This window comes from Mya arenaria, chromosome 1, assembly GCF_026914265.1.
Source record: "Mya arenaria isolate MELC-2E11 chromosome 1, ASM2691426v1".
Classification (NCBI taxonomy): domain Eukaryota; kingdom Metazoa; phylum Mollusca; class Bivalvia; order Myida; family Myidae; genus Mya; species Mya arenaria.
Window position 1 is genome coordinate 60,365,053 of NC_069122.1, and position 20,475 is coordinate 60,385,527.

The 20,475-nt window shown below is 38.0% G+C and overlaps 1 protein-coding gene across 1 annotated transcript; it reads left to right on the forward strand.

Moving 5' to 3' along the window:
* Positions 1-1,524: 1,524 nt before the first annotated feature.
* On the forward strand, positions 1,525-19,467 carry LOC128228353 (uncharacterized). Its single transcript, XM_052939632.1, has 16 exons — positions 1,525-1,567; positions 2,562-2,764; positions 3,045-3,208; positions 5,394-5,489; positions 6,504-6,642; positions 6,965-7,052; positions 9,814-10,008; positions 10,455-10,621; positions 10,978-11,116; positions 12,058-12,185; positions 13,680-13,835; positions 16,028-16,122; positions 16,386-16,660; positions 17,363-17,446; positions 18,056-18,163; positions 18,709-19,467. The coding sequence occupies exons 1-16, from the start codon at positions 1,525-1,527 to the stop codon at positions 18,873-18,875; spliced, it is 2,247 nt and encodes a 748-aa protein (XP_052795592.1). The 3' UTR covers positions 18,876-19,467.
* The last annotated feature ends 1,008 nt before the right edge of the window (positions 19,468-20,475 follow it).

Genomic DNA, 20,475 nt, shown 5'->3' on the forward strand with positions numbered 1-20,475 from the left:
GGTCAGTATTGAATAACAGATTGTATTCAATACAATTAAAATGATTCTGTTAATATCAAAGGTGTCTTATTTTAAGGGGGCTTAACACCCTACAGTGTGCAACATTAGAATGGTAGCCGGATCGCCTGAGGCGACAAAAAATGACCCAGGCTACGAATTTTTTTATAATATTTCATGTTATTATGATATTTTATAGACGCAATATACTTTAACCCGGAATCCCGACCGGAATAACTACCCACTTTTGGTACAAAACAATTTGTACTTGAAGGATTTGCCGTATAAAAAATCGTAAAAAAAATTGGTCAACGTTCAATTATTTTTGGTGTTGATCCAGTCAGCCTGGATTGACCTCTGTTCTTGATACTTCATACCAAATACATGTTTAGGAAAATAAAGTTTCTTGGTTTATTTGACTCGCCCATACCAAATACATGTTTAGGAAAATAAAGTTTCTTGGTTTATTTGACTCACCCATACTTGCTTAATTCGGTGTATCTGTACAGTCATCATGCTTATTTTTTTCACACAATATTATAATGAATAATATTATATATATATATAAATATATTTATCAATTACTGGATTAATACACTGTTCAGTATCTTTGGTTACACCGTCTCTGTGGCCTAGTGGTTAGGCGTCTGCCTAAGGAGCGGGAGGTTGTGGGTTCGATCCCTGGCGGCGTCATACCGAAAGACGTTAAAAGTTGGTACAAGTAGCTCCCTTGCCTGGCGCTCGGCATTTAAAGGGTAGTGCTTGGAAAAGTGGTGTACTTAGTACTGGTTTAACCCAGGAAAGTTGTACCCCCTGTATCGGTGCTTTACACCGAGCACGTAAAAGAACCAAGGGGTCTCTTCGAAAAGAGCTGGGGTATGGCACCCAGACTTCCTTGTATCCCACCACTGTCTCTTCAGCGTGCTGTCCCTTCAGCAAAGAACTGGACCCCGTTGGAAATAAGTGCTTGCACTTTCACGGGTTATCCTTGACCGCAAGGTCTAAAGAAATACATACATACATACATACATACATACATACATACATACATACATAATACATACATACATACATACATACATACATACATACATACATACATACATACATACATACATACACTGGTTTCCTGATTGCCCTGTCTGATGCTGTTGTGGAGTAGCGCGCAACAACAGGCACTGATCTTCAATTTACTGGAGTGGTGATGTTGCGGCTACAATAAATGAATTACGTTGTATCATGGATCTGTAACTTCTCAAAATATTGCGGCCATGACGCTTATGCTAAATGGTAGTGATGGGCTGATGATCGCTGATAATCTATTATATCGGCATACATTTGTAACTTGGCAATCGGCGACCTCATCGTTCCATAATCAAATAATAGAAATAAATAAATTTGCTTGAATCTAATTCTAAATTTCCAACTTTATATAGCCCAGTAACTTAGAGCTAAGGAAAGTAACCGCTGCTTTGTGTTTTAACAGTACTTTCCTTTATTTTCTCTTTGCGTTCAATTCGCTTTATGATGGCAGACAGCGACCATGATCTCAAAATATTTGATAACCCTGGTAATCGGTTGTCCAGGTGCTGGAAAAGTGCAAATTATTCCAGCAAAATGGTTAGGGTCATTCAAGCCCAGATTCTTATTAAACTGGGCTTGATTGACCCTAGCTGTGCTCACATATTGAAATGAACATCAAAATCAGTCAATGTAAAAACAAGAAATATTTGAAGAATGGAAATATTTGCCGTCTAATTCCGAAAATACGTGAGAAAAGGTTTGCTGTTTTAATTTCCAATTAATGTTATTTTTAACAGCTAATGCCATCCAAAACCAATTTGTTATGTCTCATTTTTTTCAATTTAATTTTAAAAACTGGTTCAAGTCATTGACAAATGACGAAACATGTATTATACAGGATAAGACATGGTTGACCATTGCTTTCGTTTGATAATTACCCCAATGAAAAATAAATACCCTCGGGCAATTATTCTTCGCACTGGGGCAATTATCAACCAAAAGCCATGGTCAACCATTTATTCTCTTATAAATACCAGTCAACTTAAGTAAACCTCACCATGAAATGTTCCCTTACTTCATAAACTTTGGAATATTTTTTTTATATTTTTTTTTAGAATAATTCAATGTGCCAGAAATAATACCTGTTTCCAACTGAAGCATGTTTATCAGAAAATGATGCTTTTGTGATACTGTCCGATTACAGCTGATTATCGATCAGGGTCTCCGATTAATCGATTATGAAAATCCAAGCTGATTGCCCATCACTACTTAATGGCAGTGTCAAGAACGCATAGAGTATTTCAGATAATACAAGTGTTACATTGCATGAGTTAAGAAATATGGTCTCACTTCCGTTGTTAGCTGCGGACCCTGCAACCTCATCTCATGTGCACCTAAACAATGCTCTTGTTTATGCTTGACATATTGTTTCTTTATACAAATTCTATCAATCAGTTAACTGAAGATAGAGGACTTGAGACAAGGGTGTCAGAAAATCATTTATTTAACTTCAAACGCTTGGATATTCTTTTCTTTTAAAGAATCCGATCCTTTGTTTAAAATCTTTGGGTCTGGAAGGATAAGCCAAAGTGAAAACGAGTCTCAGCTTAGTTACACAGACGAGCGCACAGGCCCAGGTGAATGTGGCATAAGGACAGCAAGTCAAGATAGCGTTGACCTCTTCAGCAGCCATGGTCCTTCACAAGGATCACTATTTGACCAAGAACTGGATATTACATTGCAGGTTAGTTTATAACAATTATCTATCACTAATTGTTATTTTGGTTGATACTGTAAAATTGGATGAGAGCGCTGTGGTAAATGCACATAGTCACACATGTTATTTAATGTTACCAGAATTTACTTACCACTTAATAACAACAAAAATGCACCATTGAAAAAAGTGCATTTTAATGGGGCATTTAAAGTGGTACATTTGTATACAACTGAAATTATATATGGAGCACTGGCACTGTTAAAATCAGTATTCTAAGTCAGTTTCATAATTTGAATGATTTTTTCAGTTAACAGAAAATATTTGGGTGCAGTGTGATAATCCAGACTGCCAAAAATGGAGGCGCATTCCTGCCAGGTTTGCTGACAGCCTGGATGACCAGTCCTGGTACTGCCACATGAATCCAGACAGAAACATGAACACATGCTCTGCAACAGAGGAGGACCATGCAAAGTATGTCTCTTGTATTCACACACTCTGTTTTGTAGTGTTCTAGTGCAAGTGTCTAAATAGTTAACCTAGCAAAAAAAACAGATGAACAAAACTTGAAAACTGTCACTAGTCATTGAAATAAGACTAGTTTCAAAGTCCGGAAAACATTTTACCTTACCTTTTACCTTTAGTCTTGCAGCCTTGTGCTCATTTCGACTACTGCAAACCTTGTACACATCAGGGCCTTTCTACTGTTCTTTGCCCCATCTGATTTCTGGCATCTTCTTCAAGGGTCAGACCCTGTTTTTTCCCTCAAAATAGCATCTGAAATTCCCCATTTTCATTTTTTTTTTCATATCATGAGAATCTCATGATATATTGAATGATGTTTTTGAGTGATATGTTTTCTACGTTTTTAATAATTTACTCCATAAAAGTGTTGTTTTTTTTCAGAACTTTCCCCCTTTTTATTGAGGAGCATTGACCTCTTAGTCAAGTTAGTGCAATTCATGGATATATATCAATAGGTTTGTTGAATAAAATGACAACAAGTTCAACATTATATGAATCATGTCCCCTTTTTTCCAAAGCAATCCTATTTTCCCCATCAAAGAGACCCGCCACCATTCCCTAAAAAGTGAGAAAAAAAACACTGCATTTTTAAAACAAATTTATCCAAATTGTTTAAAAAAAACCTCTTGACTATTTTCCCCCAAAACTAAATATAAGCGGGTTTTTCCCCCACAAAAGGCCAGTGTGTCTTCCTCAGCGTAACAGGTAAAAAGGTCCAGGTACGACAGGATGGCACAGAAGGCTGGCAAAATTTTTGTCATATTCAGTCTTTATTGCTCCAGGATTGCATAAAAGGGTGGGATCAAGTTTGTTATATTCAGTCTTTATTGCTCCAGGATTGCATGAAAGGGTGGGATTAAGTTTGTTATATTCAGTCTTTATTGCTCCAGGATTGCATGAAAGGGTGGGATCAAGTTTGCTATATTCAGTCTTTATTGCTCCAGGATTGCATGAAAGGGTGGGATCAAGTTTGTTATATTCAGTCTTTATTGCTCCAGGATTGCATGAAAGGGTGGGATCAAGTTTGCTATATTCAGTCTTTATTGCTCCAGGATTGCATGAAAGGGTGGGATTAAGTTTGTTATATTCAGTCTTTATTGCTCCAGGATTGCATGAAAGGGTGGGACCAAGTTTGTTATATTCAGTCTTTATTGCTCCAGGATTGCATGAAAGGGTGGGATCAAGTTTGTTATATTCAGTCTTTATTGCTCCAGGATTGCATGAAAGGGAGGGATCAAGTTTGTTATATTCAGTCTTTATTGCTCCAGGATTGCATGAAAGGGAGGGATCAAGTTTGTTATATTCAGTCTTTATTGCTCCAGGATTGCATGAAAGGGAGGGATCAAGTTTGTTATATTCAGTCTTTATTGCTCCAGGATTGCATGAAAGGGTGGGACAAAGTTTGTTATATTCAGTCTTTATTGCTCCAGGATTGCATGAAAGGGTGGGATCAAGTTTGCTATATTCAGTCTTTATTGCTCCAGGATTGCATGAAAGGGTGGGACCAAGTTTGTTATATTCAGTCTTTATTGAACCAGGATTGCATGAAAGGGTGGGACCAAGTTTGTTATATTCAGTCTTTATTGCTCCAGGATTGCATGAAAGGGTGGGACCAAGTTTGTTATATTCAGTCTTTATTGCTCCAGGATTGCATGAAAGGGTGGGACAAAGTTTGTTATATTCAGTCTTTATTGCTCCAGGATTGCATGAAAGGGTAGGATCAAGTTTGCTATATTCAGTCTTTATTGCTCCAGGATTGCATGAAAGGGTGGGACCAAGTTTGTTATATTCAGTCTTTATTGAACCAGGATTGCATGAAAGGGTGGGACCAAGTTTGTTATATTCAGTCTTTATTGCTCCAGGATTGCATGAAAGGGAGGGATCAAGTTTGTTATATTCAGTCTTTATTGCTCCAGGATTGCATGAAAGGGAGGGATCAAGTTTGTTATATTCAGTCTTTATTGTTTCCAGGTATGACAGGATGGCGCGGAAGGCTGGCACCAAGTTTGTTATATTCAGTCTTTATTGTTTCCAAGTATGAAAGGCTGGCACCAAGTTTGTTATATGCAATCTTTATTGTTTCCAAGTACGAAAGGCTGGCACCAAGTTTGTTATATATCTTTATTGTTGCCAGGTACGACAGGATGGCGCGGAAGGCTGGGATCAAGTTTGTCATGTCCCTGCTGAATGAAGGCTGTCTGGTCTGGGCCAAGATGGCTGGATACTGCAAGTAATTATGTTTAAGTAAAATAATTAGAAAGTACATTCCTTACTACAGTAAAACTGCGGTCTTTCGAACAAGCGCTCGTTCGAGAACCGGCGGTCCCTCAAGGTGTGAGCTTGGTCCCGAACATTTTTCCTTCTATTTTCATATAAAATATATCTACGCTGCATCGAAACCTAAATATGTCGAGGAGTTGAGCAATATAGTCAGTCCCAAGTACACAAATCCTGTACAAAACCTAATGGCTCCCTCGAGGTAATAATTTCACACTTTTCCCTAATGCGTGTTCCAAAATAAACAAACAATCGCTAGGTGTTAAAATGATCGCAAGTTGTAAAAATTGCAATGACAGTTGAAAAGCAATTTGATAATGTGTGAAAAACCATTTATCACTGGTTACGCATGACAGATAGTAGTTAATAAGAACATTTGAGAAGTTAATGACAAGAAGTTAATTGTGAGGAATGTAAAATGTGTACTGTAATACAAATATGAATAAAAACTACAATATCAATCAAACATCGGAAACTCTGAAAAGAATTCCTTCTTGTCATTTTAGTTTGTAAAAATAAACATTTCTATCTATTCATTTATTGATATTTCTTTTACATTTTACATTTAGTATACGCCAGCCTTTAACATATGAGCGATTTCCACAACGCAACACATATTCGGTGTCTTAGTAAACAGTCGGTTTGACTTAAAATACATTGAAAGATATTTCATAACAGACTGAAAAAATTGAAATTCGGGTCGTTCGAAACATCGGTTCCCTCGAGGTTTTTGCTCCGTCCCCGGCGTCCTCGACCGATGGCAGTTTTACTGTAATTTATGTCAATAGTTGAAAAGAAAATTACTCACTCAATGTTTTTTGTTTGTATGTTATTATTTAAACCAGTGGTCTTCCCTGACCAAATTGATTATCTCATGTTGAATGTCTCTTTGTCTCCATTAGTCACCAAAAAAAATGATTATATAGACAGCCTTGGCTTTAATACTTCCATGCTGTTTATGTTTCAGGTGGCCAGCTGTCATAACGAGAGACCCTGAAGTAGGTGTTCACGTACTTATTGACATAGATGGAGACCCGACCACTTATCATATCGAGTTCCTGGGAAATCCCCACTCACACTCCTGGGTGGCTGCTAAACATGTACAGGTACTGCACCTACAGGTATCAAGGAATAGTGCCAAGGGCAGATGAGAGGTGCACCCTGAATACTTAGACAAGCTGCAATTTGTTGCCTAATTGAAAATTAGTCAAAATCCCACCTATTGCGAAACATTCACAGTCTCATGTCCCCTGCATATGATTGAGTGTTGGGTTCTCCTGAGAAATCATATTAATAGCTTAATATATTGCCATAATTGTTAACCTGCTCTTTATTTCTTTTCTTGAAATTACCTTTTTTATAATATAACAAAAATTACAGCAACAGTGTGATTACATCGTCGGCACAAAAAGTGTTGTTTTTTTTCAGGTATATGGCCACAAGAACCTTGAAGACATTGATGGCTCCCAATCCCAGTCACAACCACACACTCAAAGGCCAGGCAGAGGAAGGGTAAGTTGAAGATATTAACAGCTCACAAACCCAGTCACAACCACACACTTGAAGGCCAGGCAGAGGAAGGGTAAGTTGAAGATATTGACAGCTCCCAATCCCAGTCACAACCACACACTCAAAGGCCAGGCAGAGGAAGGGTAAGTTGAAGATATTGACAGCTCCAAATCCCAGTCACAACCACACACTCAAAGGCCAGGCAGAGGAAGGGTAAGTTGAAGATATTGACAGCTCCCAGTCCCAGTCACAACCACACACTCAAAGGCCAGGCAGAGGAAGGGTAAGTTGAAGATATTGACAGCTCCCAGTCCCAGTCACAACCACACACTCAAAGGCCAGGCAGAGGAAGGGTAAGTTGAAGATATTGACAGCTCCAAATCCCAGTCACAACCACACACTCAAAGGCCAGGCAGAGGAAGGGTAAGTTGAAGATATTGACAGCTCCCAACCCCAGTCACAACCACACACTCAAAGGCCAGGCAGAGGAAGGGTAAGTTGAAGATATTGACAGCTCCCAATCCCAGTCACAACCACACACTCAAAGGCCAGGCAGAGGAAGGGTAAGTTGAAGATATTGACAGCTCCCAGTCCCAGTCACAACCACACACTCAAAGGCCAGGCAGAGGAAGGGTAAGTTGAAGATATTGACAGCTCCCAGTCCCAGTCACAACCACACACTCAAAGGCCAGGCAGTGGAAGGGTAAGTTGAAGATATTGACAGCTCCAAAGCTCCAAATCCCAGTCACAACCACACACTCAAAGGCCAGGCAGAGGAAGGGTAAGTTGAAGATATTGACAGCTCCCAAATCCTGTCACAACCACACACACTCAAAGGCCAGGCAGAGGAAGGGTAAGTTGAAGATATTGACAGCTCAAAAGCTCCAAATCCCAGTCACAACCACACACTCAAAGGCCAGACAGAGGAAGGGTAAGTTGAAGATATTGACAGCTCCAAAGCTCCAAATCCCAGTCACAACCACACACTCAAAGGCCAGGCAGAGGAAGGGTAAGTTGAAGATATTGACAGCTCCAAATCCCAGTCACAACCACACACTCAAAGGCCAGGCAAAGGAAGGGTAAGTTGAAGATATTGACAGCTCCCAACCCCAGTCACAACCACACACTCAAAGGCCAGGCAGAGGAAGGGTAAGTTGAAGGTATTGACAGCTCCAAATCCTAGTCACAACCACCCACACACTCAAAGGCCAGGCAGAGGAAGGGTAAGTTGAAGATATTGACAGCTCCAAATCCCAGTCACAACCACACACTCAAAGGCCAGGCAGTGGAAGGGTAAGTTGAAGATATTGACAGCTCCAAATCCCAGTCACAACCACACACTTGAAGGCCAGGCAGTGGAAGGGTAAGTTGAAGGTATTGACAGCTCCCAATCCCAGTCACAACCACACACTTGAAGGCCAGGCAGAGGAAGGGTAAGTTGAAGGTATTGACAGCTCCCAATCCCAGTCACAACCACACACTTGAAGGCCAGGCAGAGGAAGGGTAAGTTGAAGGTATTGACAGCTCCCAATCCCAGTCACAACCACACACTCAAAGGCCAGGCAGAGGAAGGGTAAGTTGAAGATATTGACAGCTCCCAGTCCCAGTCACAACCACACACTCAAAGGCCAGGCAGAGGAAGGGTAAGTTGAAGATATTGACAGCTCCCAATCCCAGTCACAACCACACACTTGAAGGCCAGGCAGAGGAAGGGTAAGTTGAAGGTATTGACAGCTCCAAATCCCAGTCACAACCACACACTCAAAGGCCAGGAAGAGGAAGGGTAAGTTGAAGGTATTGACAGCTCCAAATCCCAGTCACAACCACACACTTGAAGGCCAGGCAGTGGAAGGGTAAGTTGAAGATATTGACAGCTCCCAATCCCAGTCACAACCACACACTCAAAGGCCAGGCAGAGGAAGGGTAAGTTGAAGGTATTGACAGCTCCAAAGCTCCAAATCCCAGTCACAACCACACACTTGAAGGCCAGGCAGAGGAAGGGTAAGTTGAAGGTATTGACAGCTCCCAATCCCAGTCACAACCACACACTCAAAGGCCAGGCAGAGGAAGGGTAAGTTGAAGATATTGACAGCTCCCAATCCCAGTCACAACCACACACTCAAAGGCCAGGCAGAGGAAGGGTAAGTTGAAGATATTGACAGCTCCCAACCCCAGTCATAACCACACACTCAAAGGCGGGGCAGAGGAAGGGTAAGAGATCTATTAGAAGTTACACCAGAGGATAAGGGCGTGGGCCCAATATTTTGAAAGTTCTTAAGTGAAACAAGCTTAACTAGCTTATTTTATGTTGTCAAATTTCCAACTTAATTTTGCTTTTACTAAATAAAAGTTAGTTTATTGTGATTATTATAAAGATATAGAGGATATTTGTTGATTTTAGAGTAAGATCATATTTTATTTCACTAGTGACAGTTTTATAGGCGAGTGGGTAAAAAAAAACACAGTTAATTGTTGTGTAAATTTTCGGGCATGGAATATAAAAAAAACAAGTTATGCCCTACCTGAAGAATGGAATTACTTTTCTTAATGAAACCAGTATTCATGAACAATTTCAGAGGCTATAAGATTGTGGTGAGGCTCGAACCAATGATCTCGAGGGTGAGATTTGGAAATTTATATCCCTACACTACCTCATCCCCCAATTTTTTTAATATAATCAGATTATTTATTCATGTCACTAAGTGTTCTAATGAATTATGATGCCAATATTATTATAAACACATGCTGCTAATTTCAGGGCAGGGGAGGGAGACGTTGTGGTCGGAGTCATGCACCATTATGCACATCCTCTAACAACAAGCTACGCAAGTCGTACAAGCGTATCCACATTGAGGACGTCGTGGAAGAGGCAGATTTCCTCCTCGGTCTCGCCCCTGAGGAACGGCTACGTTACACAACATTCAAATATGACCCATTGAAGATGGTGGAGGAACATGATACAGGTATTTTGTTTCACAACACAAATAGTCCAGATAATTGTGATAGCCTTAGTGTCATTGGTAGCATCTGGGAGTTGTATAAGAGCTTAAACCTCTGGGAATGACTCAAAAACCATTCAAGATATCCACATGAAACTCCAATGACATGATGTATTTTTGTAGCAAACCATATGAATTTTGGCTATGAAATTTGCCAGTTGACCAATTGAGAAAAACACTATATGACAATCAAGATTGATCTGCTTGCTCTGCAGCTAGTATTTGCCATGGTCTTAATCATGAGGAGTTGTGAGTGTTAAATGGATAATTACTGCACGTCAAATAGATCAATTTGCAGCTAAGACTTTTGTCCATCTGAAGTTAAAGCATAATTTTGATAAAATTTCAAACATGCCAGAAAATATTCTTGTCCCTACTGTCAAACTTAATTCCTTTATCATTCATACTAGAGCCCAAAAGAAAGTCATCATCATCTTGTGATAAATGTGGACAGCACACAAGAAGAAAACGCAAGCATAAACACAAGACAGGCTATGAGGAGACAACCACAGAACAATCTAGGCTTCTAGCAATGAAGACCGCCACATTCAGCCACTCGCAGAACTCCCAACACATTGTAAGTGAAGATATCTTCTGTTTCTAGACTCTTCACTGCTTTGTTTTGTTTCTGAAAGGAAAGGCTGGACATGTGTAATGGCATTTGATCTGAGAAGAAACCTACAAACACTGGCAGAGTTATGGTTTTAAAAATTGCATGCTAGGAATTGTTTACTGCGTAAATTTTTTAACTGTTTGATCTTTTGCTACGCCACTTAAATACTTTGTTTGTCAGACTTACCGCCCTTATTTAAAACAAGTAAGCCCAAGACCATAGAATGATTTTTTTATGGATGGGGCCTTTGCTAAAATTTAACAGCACAAACTATGCCACGAGAAATTGGTCAAATTCTGCTGCAAACTAGTCTTTTTTAGAGAACCAAAAGATCTCACCTGATTGAGAAGAAACAGCGTAAAAAGCCTGGCAAGGAGAATCTGCCTGTAAATCCTCCAGGAGCTGGGGAGTATGACTTCCTATCGGATGGAGAGATTTCTCAAGATGAAGGCATTTCTGGTATAGTAAATGAAAATAACTTACAAATAGTGGTCAAAATTATAATAAGCCTGCAAGCCCTGCACTGGTAAAATGTCTTCCAGGTTTGCTAATGTTCTGAATTTTTTATTGCAGGGCTTGTTCAAAACTTTGATGTCAAGCAATAGTATAAGAATTCAGGCTTGTTCATCCAAAAGACTAATTTCGATGACTGCACAAACTGATATTACTATAAATTTCTGACTTTAGAATTTGAACAGTCGTAATGTTCCATAGCATTGCATCTAATTATCAAATAATTCCTACCTGGTTAATAGTATAAGTTTGAAACTATAACACAAGTTATTCGCTTTGGTAGACCTGTAAAAATAAAAATTATATGTGGTAAAACACATGGCTTTAAAATTGGGTTAGTCTTAAAAAGCAGAAATTAGTTGGTTTTTACTGACCTACAATTAACCTACAATTAAGTTTCCTACAATGAGAAAATAATTAGTGGGATTGTTTGAGTCCGCATAGTAAACATGTAGTAATATAACACCTGATCTACAGACACGCTTAGTGGAAGCGTTAAAGTTCCTGGAATAATCATCCGAACAAGAAATGCATACAGATAGTTATACACAAATTATTACTACCGTCCTCCTGTTCCCTATCCAGCAATGACGACAATGTAATAGAGTGTTTGAGACCGCACTGGACAAGTGTTGTGATATATATATATATTACTACTGATCCATGTTTTAAGTTCCCAACACAATGCCAGGCTTGGTTGGAGTGTTTGAGTCTTCATGATGCATGTATAACAATATATAACTACTGATTGATGTTTCTACTGATTGATGTTTTTAGTTCCCACCATGAGGACAGTGTCGATTGGAAGGTTTGAGGGTCTAGAACAATGTCTATAAACATGAAATCTGTTCATGTCACAATATGTCACAATTTACCTATATTTTCAGTTCCCACAATAAGGACAGCGTCGATTGGAGGGTTCGAGTCCCCAGAACAATTCTCCCAATCCAAGCTGAGATTCCTTAACACCATGACTGACAAAACCAAGGAGGAGAAGTTTACCATGGACATTGATGTAAGAGTGCTCAGTGTATGATGTAAGCTGGCACATTGTGCATTGTAAATGGGCTCAGTATGGGATGAAAGTGGGCTCAGCATGGGATGTAAGTGGGCTCAGTGTAGGATGTAAGTGGGCACATTGTGCATCATAAATGGGCTCAGTATGGGATGTAAGTGGACTCAGTATGGGATGTAAGTGGACTCAGTATAGGTTGTAAGTGGACTCAGTGTGGGATGTAAGTGGACTCAGTATGGGTTGTAAGTGGACTCAGTATGGGTTGTAAGTGGACTCAGTATGGGTTGTAAGTGGACTCAGTATGGGTTTCTCGGTATGGGTTGTAAGTGGACTCAGTATGGGTTGTAAGTGGACTCAGTATGGGTTGTAAGTGGACTCAGTATGGGTTGTAAGTGGACTCAGTATGGGTTGTAAGTGGACTCAGTATGGGTTGCAAGTGGTTTCAGTATGGGTTGTAAGTGGACTCAGTATGGGTTGTAAGTGGACTCAGTATGGGTTGTAAGTGGACTCGGTATGGGTTGTAAGTGGACTCAGTATGGGTTGTAAGTGGACTCAGTATGGGTTGTAAGTGGACTCAGTATGGGTTGTAAGTGGACTCAGTATGGGTTGTAAGTGGACTCAGTATGGGTTGTAAGTGGACTCAGTATGGGTTGTAAGTGGACTCAGTGTGGGATGTAAGTGGACTTAGTATGGGTTGTAAGTGGACTCAGTATGGGATGTAAGTGGACTCAGTATGGGATGTAAGTGGACTCAGTATGGGATGTAAGTGGACTCAGTATGGGTTGTAAGTGGACTCGGTATGGGTTGTAAGTGGACTCAGTATGGGTTGTAAGTGGACTCAGTATGGGTTGTAAGTGGACTCAGTGTGGGATGTAAGTGGACTCAGTATGGGTTGTAAGTGGACTCAGTATGGGATGTAAGTGGACTCAGTATGGGATGTAAGTGGACTCAGTATGGGTTGTAAGTGGACTCGGTATGGGTTGTAAGTGGACTCAGTATGGGATGTAAGTGGACTCAGTATGGGTTGTAAGTGGACTCAGTATGGGTTGTAAGTGGGCTCAGTATGGGTTGTAAGTGGACTCAGTGTAGGATGTAAGTGGGATAAGTTTGGAATGTAAGTGGAATAAGTTTGGAATGTAAGTGGGATAAGTGTGGGATCTTTGTTGCATGTAAGTGGGGTCAGTGTATGATGTAACTGGGATCATAGTGGGATGAAATTGGGCTCATTTTGCATAGTGTTCTTATCTAGAAAGGCAGGTGGTGTTGTGGTACCATACATTTTGCTAAAGAATGTCATGAGTTTTCTATTTCCTAAGGTTTTAAGGCCTTTCATAATGGATGCATAGCATACAACAAAAATAACCTTCAAGGCCAGTATGATTACTGCAGCTGTTTATGTCATAAATTGACAGTGCAAGACACATAATATGTATTTGAGAAAACTCTTCCATTGCCTACATGATATTAATTGACCACTCTTAATATTTTCCTTAGATGTACAAGAAGAATGAGAAGGCCTTTGAGCATGACGTGTACCGGTTTATGTCCCGTCATGGTCGCCAGATCCGCAGTGTTCTGGTCTGGCATAATATCCCTGTCAGGATGTTCCAAGTCTACCTTGCTGTACATGAGAGAGGGGGATTTAACATGGTAAAGTCAAACTTTCAAACTGATTGCCATTGTCTAAACTATTTAATTTTCATGTTTGGTTGTTGTGGTTAAAGGGCTGTCTCTCAGCCCCAGGGGAAAGGAACCGGGACCCTTCCAATGTGGAAGTTTGCTAGAATTTTTTTATGTAATTCAAACACAAATAATTTGTACTGTTTTTTTTTTTTTTTGTAAAATTAAGTTTAAATGAATTGTTCTTTCATAAAGACATCTTCATTAACATTATTAACTATAGTTATTAATGAATGTGATTAATACCCCCACTACACCACCTTCTGGAAATAAGAAGTAAGACTGGGATTTATGTATGCTCATTGAATGCCTTATGTCTGTGAGAAGGCATCAATTACCGGTAAGCTTATGGTCCTACTAAATAGCAATAAAGATTATAACATCTGTCAGAAGAGTAAATTTCATTTTAGTTTTTAAAAACATAGTAGAGTTATTAATATGGTGTACCAAACACAAAATAATGTTTCTTTTGTTCAGTTGAATTCAATACCTCAAAAATGGAGTTATGGAGGAAAGTCACAAAAAAGTATAACAAGGGCAGACACTGACTGCCATATACTCCACCTAATCAAGAACAGTTCAAACTTGCCTTACGACAAAGGAATGACAATTAAACAAGTGACAATAACTAAAAGAATACTGCAATCAGAGTTATGGTTCCTGTCCACTGCACTTCTTCTCATTAAAATCTATCTGTCTGTGAAGTTTAAGGCAAGTACGTTGAAGCTTTTTCAAGTTATGCTCTGGCCAAGACCGCCCGATGAAGAGAAGTAACGAGATAAGTATAAAAATACTCAACAACAATAACTCTAAAAATACCAAAAGCAAAGTAATTTTCTTCAACACAGTCAATATGTATACTGGTATGCAGTTTGTAGTCAATAACTCAAAAACATATGGAGAAATGGATGAAAGGAGATTTGTCCTGATGTCCCAGGAAGGACTGATGAACATACTGAAGAGACAAGTGACAGCATATTGCAGGCCAAAAATGCAAATAAAATTAATTCTTTACAAACAGGACAACCTAAACAAAAGGGTGTTTTTGACACAAAATTATGGGAAAATAGATTATTTTTAACATGGGAAATGGGGATGAATTTTTGGCGCAAAAATCTTAAAAAAGATAGCCTTGTTACATTTGTTAAAATTTGGAAAATCTACATTTACGGTTGAAATCGTTGGCTCGATATCCCAGGGACAGGCCAAAATATTTCGAGCCTCACGAATATCAAGCCAAGTGGGAATGCTTACTGAATGTATATTTTTCCTTGCATATGTTAAAAAAAGTCATGTTTACCTTGTTTTTTATTTTCCTACATTATTTCCACTAAAAGAGTATTTGTATGACATGTATATTTTTCTGAACCCACATTGCACTGTTCGCAACATGACACAGTCATTCTATACTATAACAATACTAAATGATTTTTTTCTGATTCACTTACACTTTAAAAATAAAAATATGAACACATCTATACGCAAACACTAAACAAGCATATTTTTCTACAGTGAGTAACATAAAAAAAAAGCACTGAATATATCTAAAACATATATTTGGTCTTCAACCATGTTCTCAACAGCTAATTTTGAGGTAGCTTTTTACAGTTAGCTTTCTCTTTTGTCTCTTAGTTCCGAAGGCAGAAACCTTTGTGATTGCCAATCTAGTTTTCTCCCCTGTTGTACTGGTCCTTCTCTAGATTGCTCAGCATTTGACATTTGCATAAATTCTTCCATTTGGAGAAACATTCAGCCCAACTTGTTGTGTGATTGAAGCCTTCTCAAAAGGCATTGAGATTTATACATGAAATGACAAAAAAATTGACATTTGTACTCGTGCCAATTAAAGACAGCAATTAAAGTGATGGAATTTTCACCTGGGTCGTTGAAAATGGCATTGAAAAATCGATAATGGTGAAATCGAGCCATCCCATTGCATTTTATATGAACAAGGTAAAAAAAATATGTCCTTTAAATCCAGTTCAAGCCAATGAGGATATCTAGCCAAGCAATATCGAGTCAACAGGTTATTTTGACTGTAGTTTTAGTTGTCATACTGCAGCTGGTGATGTCTCTCACTGTTACACGTTGAGTAAATACCCTAGTGAAATTATACTTTTGAGAACAGTTTTATAGTTTTTTATTAAATTATTTCTATTCAGGTTTCAAAGAAGAAGCAGTGGACAGCAGTCTTCAAAGAACTTACAGAGCAACAAAATTCTCCAAATGGAGTTCCTGTGAAAAAGTATTATGAGAGGTACGTAACACTCGCACAAGCAAGTTTATTATTAAGTATGTTCCAGCTTAGTTCGTATCCATTTTAGGAAAGAGAATTTAAGATGTGAGTCAGTCATTGATAAAAAATTAATGCTAGCCAAATGGGTTGATCTGTGACTAAATTAACATGTTGTTGTTGTTTTTTCACTTTAACTTTTGGCCTTGGGACACCAACCTTTCTGAACTTTGTAACGTGGCTCAATTGATAAACTTTATTTCATTATATTTCATTGTATTATAAAGGAACTTGTACCCCTATGAGCTATACATGGGAGGCAAGGACTACATGGCGTGTTTCACTGCTCAAGACTCCAGTAACCTGAAGCCAGCCAAGAAAACAAAGAAAAATAACTCCGCAGGAACGCATGGCCAGACTCAAGGGGGAGATCATGCTACTGGAATAATAGGAGAGAAAAGAGGGGATAACTCTGGTGGAAAGTCTGGCCATTTATCTGCCCCTGTGCTGGATGAACACAATATAGAGGTGGCTTCCTGGGAAAAGACTGCAGAAAAGAATGGTTCACAGTAACTTTGAAATCAATTTGTTGTTTGGGTGGTGGGGTGCAGCTATATCTTTGATAATGCTCTAGAATCATATAAAATTATATGAATGTGTAATTAAAGGTCATTCTTGTCAAGTTCAGAACATAGTTTGTGCAAGTACCAGTGAAATTGCATTCAAGAGTTATATGCTCTTTTATATGTATTACTTATAGCTACGTGAAATTACCTTTGCCAACTCACAAACACCTTCTCCATTTTAGTTGAATTGCATAGAAATTTGAAGTGTACTAGTGCATGTTTTATTTCTTCTAAGCCTTAGCCATCTTGTTCTATAGTTGTGTACCCTTGAACATAATTACATAAACATTATTTATAATATTACCTTTCATAAATGTATATATTATATTAAACTTGTTTGTCATGAAATCATCATATTATTTACATGTCAAAATATGATGGGTTTTGAAATTATTCAATATAACTCTTCAAGAAAAAAGTCTAGGTATTGTCACAGCCTTGGTGAAGTGAGATACAGTTCAAGATATTTAAATGAAACTTGGCCAACATATTGTCAGAAACAGTACTCACATGTATTGCAAAGCCCATAACTCTTGCTTTAATAATTGTCAAGGAAAAAAACAATAGAAAAGTGTATATCTAGGCTCTGCGGCAATTTTGTTTTATTTATGTTTTACTTCTCATTTTCAATTCTACAGACAATGAATCACTTGGAAAAGGTATTGAAGAAATCATGGGTCAGCTAGCTAAGGAATACAATGTGGAAAAATCTGCCAACAAAGGTAAAATGTAGAGGATGCCACTTGTGAAATATAGCTTTTAGGTGCTTACTAGGTGAAATGTATTGAAATATTACACCGAAACAAACAAATTTTTCTTTTTGTTAAATGCGCCATATTGTTTGCCAAAGTAACACCATTTCCGAAATGACGTCATTGAAATTGTGTTTAGCCTTGTGCATACTGAGGTTTGATTTTGAAATGAAGAGCAGACTAAAATATTGAAACAGTGAAAAATATCAAACTATTTGAAACAATGAAATCTCTATCAAGCACCGGAAAACATAATAAGTGTATTTTGTTGATCTGTATTGTACTGTGCTTTGGGTTCAGGTATAAAAATAGCAATGTTAATTAAGTTTTAAATCATAATTCTTGCTTGTGGTAAAGGTTTCTGCCTATTATTCAATGAGTCCAGGGTCCAAGAACCTTCGCGGAATGTTTTTGAAAAAACTAAAAAAACAGACAGTTTTGGTTTCTACCCGGAAAATGAACTTGAACATGATTCATATCAGTGAAAATCTGTCTTCAAAGTTAAATTTAGCTGAATGTACATTAGTGAAAACAAGCATTCAGTTGGCCTTGTATCCCAATTTTACCTTAACCTTACAGACAAGCACTTTGAGTCTTTAGGCCTAGGACTGAGGTTCCATGACCAGTCTACGCCCAGTCAGCCTAGTGGGAAGGTCCTATCCGAGTTTCAACCACCATCATTCTCTGGTATTTATAACATAGCTTATCATACCACTGTCAGACAAGCACTTTGATGATCAATCTGTGCCTAGTAAGCCTAATGTGCTACCTTGAGAGTTCCCCAATCATTTTCTGGTATGTTTACCAGTATTATTTCTAACAAGGCAGTTAAAGCAAGATAGTGAGGAAAGGTAATTTGTATAAAATCAAATTTGAATAATTTTTCCTACAAGTAGAATAGCCATGTCACTGTGGTAAACACATGGTACAGGCCAGACTCTTGCCTACCTGCTTGACAGTACAGTGCCCTCAGTGTCTGACATGGATGGTTTGTCTGATGTAAAAAAAAAAATGCTCCCAGAAGTGTGACAGTACAGCTAGTTGTGCCCTCCGTGTCTACCATTGATGGATTGTTTGGAAAACTGTAGATAGTTATGGTCAGATTGTACAAATCAGACTCAACACATCCCAGAAATCTACCTGCCTGACAGAACAGTGCCCTTGGTGTACGGCGCTGAAGGTTTGTCTAATGTGGAAAACTTTGTACAATTATGGTTCCTCTTTTATAACAGATGGTACAAGCCAGTCCCAAGAGGTTCCAGAAATCTTCCTGCCTGACAGCACAGTGCCCTCCGTGTCCGACGGTGATGGTTTGTCTGACGTGGAAAACAAGATCTTACATGAAATGAAGGCTCTAGAAGATGATATGAGACAAATAGCAGGTGATCTTGATCTTTAGAATAGATGTTTACTTGGATATATAGTTGAAATTGGAACTCAAGCCCAGCAGTGGTTACACACTGAGAATTCATGCTTGTTGATTATGAAGACTGGAATTAGCTACATGTTTTAATAGTTGTGGGCGTACTCTTTTTATTTATTATATGAAAGTTAAATGCTAAAGTCAATTTTAATGTCTGGTAGAGTTTGAGTTTGATTAATCAAATCATGTTCAGACAATTATATGTTGAAGTTTTCCCGTGTTTTTTTTTCTGCCATTTAGTGAATGGGGTCATGGCCTTTCAGATTGGGAAAAAAATTGTCAAATTTTCAGCTTCAATTGGGAATTCCAATTTTGCCTAGAAACAAACAAGAATGCTTTTAAAAAATAGACAGAAAAGAATTATGATCAAGTTTGTTTCTTCAGTTCAAAGTTTATTGGCAATTCTGCATAAAATAGCCTTTAGCCATATAATACATCAACTCTGTCATAAAAAATGGTTTGAGGCTCAAGTGGTTTATTCAATTTTTTCAAAACATAATTTTCATTTGGAATTTTATTTTCACATTTGGAAAAAATGTATGTGTTTTAGAATTAGGAATGTTACAAAATTTTGGCCCCAACTTGGTTACAAACAATAAATAACACTGTTTTCTGTATTGTATTTATGTATGTGGTAGTTAACAAATGCATTAATTTTGTATTTATAGATCTTAATAATTGTTTTGTCATTTATCAATTCATTTTGTTAATTGACATATTAAATGTTGCTGTCTATTCAAAAAAAAAACCTCACGAATACTTATTTGTTTGAAATTATCACTCAGTCATGTTTATTGTTTAATTTGAACTATGTTTCTGTATTGAATAAAATATGTTGTTGTAATAATTTCAAATTATTTACCTATTATTCAGTAACAGTCCGTCCTTTACAACAAAAAGCAGTTCTGTTTAGGTAAAAATATTTTAATGAAATGTGCCCTCTGCCAGAAACATTTGCAAGATTGAATAATTATATACCAAAGGTCACACAATTATATCTTATGGTGGCATATAACTGCCTTAGGATAACCGGTTAATGTTCACAAAATGGTTCGTGTTAACCACTTTATTTTCACAATAATTATCTAGCTATCTAGTTAATATTCGCAAAACCTTTTCGGTAATATAAATATCATAAGACTAAAAACTGGCTTGAATGTGCCCAGAACTGTCACCTATTACCTTTTTTGAGCTGTACAACATTAACAGGTTAACTAGTTATGGTTTGAGAGTTCCACTTAATATGTAACACAATAACTGGTTAACTAGATAAGCTCTGTGTTACCACTTATCTATAAATGCATTTTTGGCATTGAGCAGTAACTGGTTACCTAGTTATGATTTGAGAATTCCACTTAGTAAGTTATTTACTAACTGGTTAACTAGATAAGATTCTTGTTACCACTGATTTGTTAAGAAAAAAATGTTAACTACGACCTTTGACTCAAAATGCAATATGATTCAACTACTGGTCAAGGACTTCACCAAAACTTCATTAATGGTCAAGGGATCCCTACAGTTTTATGGAATTATTTCACATTATTCATAGGCTATTCTTCAGACAAAGTTTTCCAAA